At 36.3% G+C, this 4,439-nt stretch overlaps 1 protein-coding gene across 1 annotated transcript in view; it reads left to right on the top strand.

Annotated features, from left to right (window-relative positions):
- The window catches only part of LOC105447787 (trihelix transcription factor GTL1-like), a 4,673-nt gene that overhangs the window by 126 nt on the left and 108 nt on the right, over positions 1–4,439 (top strand). Inside the window, exons 2-5 of the mRNA XM_011685992.1 lie at positions 3,422–3,568; positions 3,873–4,153; positions 4,230–4,341; positions 4,421–4,435. Of these exons, the coding sequence (XP_011684294.1) occupies positions 3,422–3,568; positions 3,873–4,153; positions 4,230–4,341; positions 4,421–4,435 (555 nt within the window). The remainder of the gene's footprint in view (positions 1–3,421; positions 3,569–3,872; positions 4,154–4,229; positions 4,342–4,420; positions 4,436–4,439) is intronic.

Raw genomic sequence — 4,439 nt, 5'->3', positions numbered from 1 at the left:
ATGAAAGATTGCACTTACCAAATATCGCGCGATATCCTTCGACTCGGGCAAGCGGCGAGCAGCGGGCAGACGACAAAAGGAACACGGACAAAGCAAGAGATAATAGTGATGTGCGTACGGGCGGGAAATCCGGAACGTCCCTGTAGTTACTTCCATCCTAGTTACTTGTTACTAGAAAAATTACAAGATGTGACGCTGGCCTAGTTTTCAACGAGAATCAGATACGCGTATCCGTCCGCCTACCGTTAGCGCTGAATGCAGGCGCCTCTTCACTCGTCGACGACAAGCTGGAAATCGCGGGGGCAGCGGTCGTGTTTCGGCGAGCGCCTGCATCCCGCGCGGTAGCGGTATAGACGGACGGGTTTTTTCAAATTCGCCGTTCTCCAAAAAATTATATCTCGTCAACGATTGGGATTTTCGAACAACGGTAGGGGAATTGTCTCTTACGTTTCACGAGCTGTACCAGCTTAAGAAATATAATTTCACTAATCATTTTGTTATTTTTTTTATTTCAGAAATGGTCAACAGAATCATTCCTTGGTGCGAGAGCGAGGCCGACACGGTGTCGCTAGATAGCGACGTGGACGTCGAGGAGTTCTTTAGAAAGGAGGAGAAGGAGGAGGAGGAGGATGATACGACGAAAGAAAAAGAGGAAGGAGAGGTGGAAGGACAACACGCTGATTTTAGCAGCGACGTGTCCAGCCTCTTGGAGTCATCATCGTCATCGTCGGACGACGACGACATAAATCCTCCACCTAAACGGCGGAAGTAAGTATTTTTATTATCTTTCTTCATCCTATACAAATAATTCGAAATAAAACTAATAATTGTTGTTCATCTTGTGTAACAGGATGGATAAAAATTTCAAAGGACGAACATAAATAAGATTTTTTAACATTTAAATTTATTTTGTATATATATATGTATATATATATTATGCATTATATACAACGTGAATAAAAAATTAAGATCATTTATTTTGTAATGAAAAAAAATAAACAGTTGGAACTACAATTTTTGAAGTAACTTATTTACCATAACGTTTCCTCTCCTTAACATTACATTAGTATAAAATCGCTGGAGCAAATGTAGTTTTTGTATTTGTTCTTTTTTTCTTTTCTTTAATCTGAAGGGTGAATTGGGTTATAAAAATCGCTAAAAATTACACTACATCGATGGATATAGAATGTCGAGAAACGTGTATTGGACCCATGATTTTTTGACCGAATTTTAGAAAATTTCATAATTAATTCCAAGTCCTAAGGGAGTATTAACTTTGACGTATGCACCAACATTGGACTATACCAGTTGATAGACAATGTCGAGAAACGTATTTTAGACATATGATTTTTGGACCGAATTTTGTTAATGTTCTTAATTTTTTTCAAGTCCTAAGGGAATGTCTTTTGGGAAAAATGGAATAAATTAATACTACACCGAAGGATAGAAAACGTCGAGAAACGTGTTTTGGACTTATTAATGTTGGACCGAATTTTTGAAATTTTCAAAATTTTTTCTAAGTTCAAAAGGGGTATCAACTTGGAAAAACGGACAAAAATTGGACTATACCAATCGATAGAGAATGTCGTGAAACATGTTTTGGACTTATGAATTTTATACCTAATTATGAATTGTTTTTTTTTTTAAGGTTTGGTTAGTCAAGGTTATAGGTTATAGGTTATAGGTTATAGGTTATAGGTTATAGGTTATAGGTTATAGGGTAAAGCAGGGAATCAAATGGCCGATCGCATTTTTTTTTAATAGAAGACGACTTCTTCTTTACCCCCATATAGGTCTTATAGGGTCTGACTTCATAGTTTGGCCGTTCTAATTCATTTTGTGTTTTCAAAGAGGAAAAAGTTGCTCTCCTGGCTAAACCGTTAGAGATAGAGGTTTGGTGCATAGGACCTTTTGTGTTTCTTTCGTCGAGTACTATAAGAAAGGGTAGATCCCGAAATTAAAAAAATTTTTTTTTATTTTTAAATTTTTTTTGGAATTTTTGACAGGTTGCAATTTTTTCCTTATAGAACTCATCGAGAGGAACAAAAAAGGTCCTCTTCGCCATGCCTCTATCTCCAACCGTTTAACTAATCTAATTCGTTTTTGTTTCCCGATTCCAAAAATGACGATTATTAGTGAAAGGAAGGCAGATAGAAGCATGGCAAAGAGGACCTTTTTTGTTTCTTTTGTCGAGTACTATAAGAAAGAGTAGGTCCCAAAATTAAAAAATTTTTTTTTGAAAAAAAATTTTTTTTAAAAATTTCGGACAGGTCGCAATTTTTCATTATGGAACTTGTCAAGAGGAACAAAAAAGGTCCTCTTTGCCATGCCCCTATCTTCAACCGTTTAACTAATCTAATTCGTTTTTTGTTACCCGAATCCAAAAATGGCGATTATTAGTGAAATAAAGGCAGATAGAGGGCTGGCAAAGAGGACCTTTTTTATTCCTCTCGTCGAGCTGCATAAGACAGGGTAGGTCCGGGAATTAAAAGAATTTTTAATTTTTTTTGAAATTTTTTTAAGTCTAATTGGTGCTTATACTTGGATTAATTGATAAAAATTGGACTATACCAGTGGATAGAGAATGTCGAGAAACGTGTTTTGGACCCATGAATTTTTGACCGAGTTTTGGAAATTTTTAAAATTATTTCTAAGTCCAAAAGGTGTATCAACTTGGAAAAATGACCAAAATTGGACTATACCAATCGATACAGAATGTCGTGAAACGCGTTTTGGAAATATGATTTTTGGACCAAATTTGTGAAATAGTCAAAATTTTTCTAAGTCCCGACCCCCTCTAAAAGTGTGAAAGAATGACAGTCTCGAAAAAATGCGAACTATAACTATAATATTAAATTTGTACATTTTTGAAATGTCGATACAGTTGTAAACACTTTTCACGCGTATCTTGTGTCAAGAAGGTAAGGAGGTCCAGGGGGCGAAGCCCCCTGGCCCGGGGTCCAGGGGGCGGAGCCCTCTGGTCGGGGTCCAGGGGGCGAAGCCCCCTGGTTAGGGGGGGCTTCGGGGGGGCTTCGCCCCCCGCAATGAGAAAAAAAATTGTAAATCGTCAAAGACGCAAAGATAACGACGATTACTGTCATTGTAGACACACACCAACACAGACCAACTTCTGTTAATTTAATTGGACGATTAGTCTATTGGAATCGCATTTGCTGTTAAGCGAAATGATAATTGCGATTGATTAATTCCAATTGACTATAATTGTCCGATTTAATTAATCGGAGTTGGTCGAAGTGGCCCTAATCGTTTTCCATTTATCAACACTTGGTATCAAAGCACCGGTGTTTGCATGAGGATTCAGCCTCATTTTTGTCTGTATGTCTTAACTTAACTTTACTAAAATATAATTTATAACAAAAATGCATACTGTTTACTCAAAATTGTTTATGCAATTTTATAGCTCTAGTATTTGCTCAACTTATTTTAAATGGAATTCGGAAATCAGAAAGAATGAAGAATAGGAATGAAGGCGACCTTCACCTCGAGGTTCCACCAGTGCACGAGGCTATTGGTGATGATGACGGCAATGACGCAGATATAAATGCAGGTATAAATTTAATTAATTTTTTATCAACATCAATCATATTTTATAGTTTCCATTTATGATGAATAAATTAAAATATAAAAAAATATTTACAAATATGTATCGCGCCATTTATATTGCGTAAATAGGGAAGGTTCCGATAGCCTACGTCTTCATAGCCATAGCCACTCCATTGGCCGGAGCCTAATATTTTCTAGTGAACCACTAATTATAAAATTTTATATTATATCAGTCAATTGGCAATGTGGGCTATCCGCGGTTTCCTCTCGCGTAAATATTAATGATTAATAATAAATGGTGTTTACAGAAACGTTGCAGGTCTTGATTGGTAAAGGAAAGAATTGGACACATGAACAAACATTGCTCTTAATAAATCTATATGGCCAAGAATACGAGAAAATGAAAGGTGGCAAAATGCTCTTACAAAAGCTGTGGCAGCTGGTTGCTGGAAGAATGAAAAAAAAGGGTTACGACATTTCCGCGAGCAAATGCTCTACCAAAATGGATGCCTTGAAACGGCAATATAAAAAAGTCATTGATCACAACAATCAATCAGGCAACGACTTAATGACCTATAAATATTTTGATGTGATATATTAATTGTTTACATTTTATTTGTTTAAAAAATATTTCTTGTGTTAATCGTATATTTTATTGTTGCTAGGAACTAGATGAGATTTTTAGAGATCATCCATGGGTGAAACCGGTCGCGATTTCGAGTTCTGAAGTACAAGATTCAACGTTTGAAAATGTAGATGAACGTAACTCATCCCCAAGTAAGTGTACTGTGTTTATAGGTATGAAATATGAATATGAATATTGTCTGTAATAAATGTATGCATTTCAAACTTATAGACGCAGGATCGAAACGTAA

This window comes from Wasmannia auropunctata, unplaced genomic scaffold (genome assembly GCF_000956235.1).
Source record: "Wasmannia auropunctata unplaced genomic scaffold, wasmannia.A_1.0 LD336092.1, whole genome shotgun sequence".
Taxonomy (NCBI): Eukaryota; Metazoa; Arthropoda; class Insecta; order Hymenoptera; family Formicidae; genus Wasmannia; species Wasmannia auropunctata.
The sequence above is the reverse complement of the archived record's forward strand: the minus strand, read 5'-3'. Positions and strand labels throughout refer to the sequence as shown.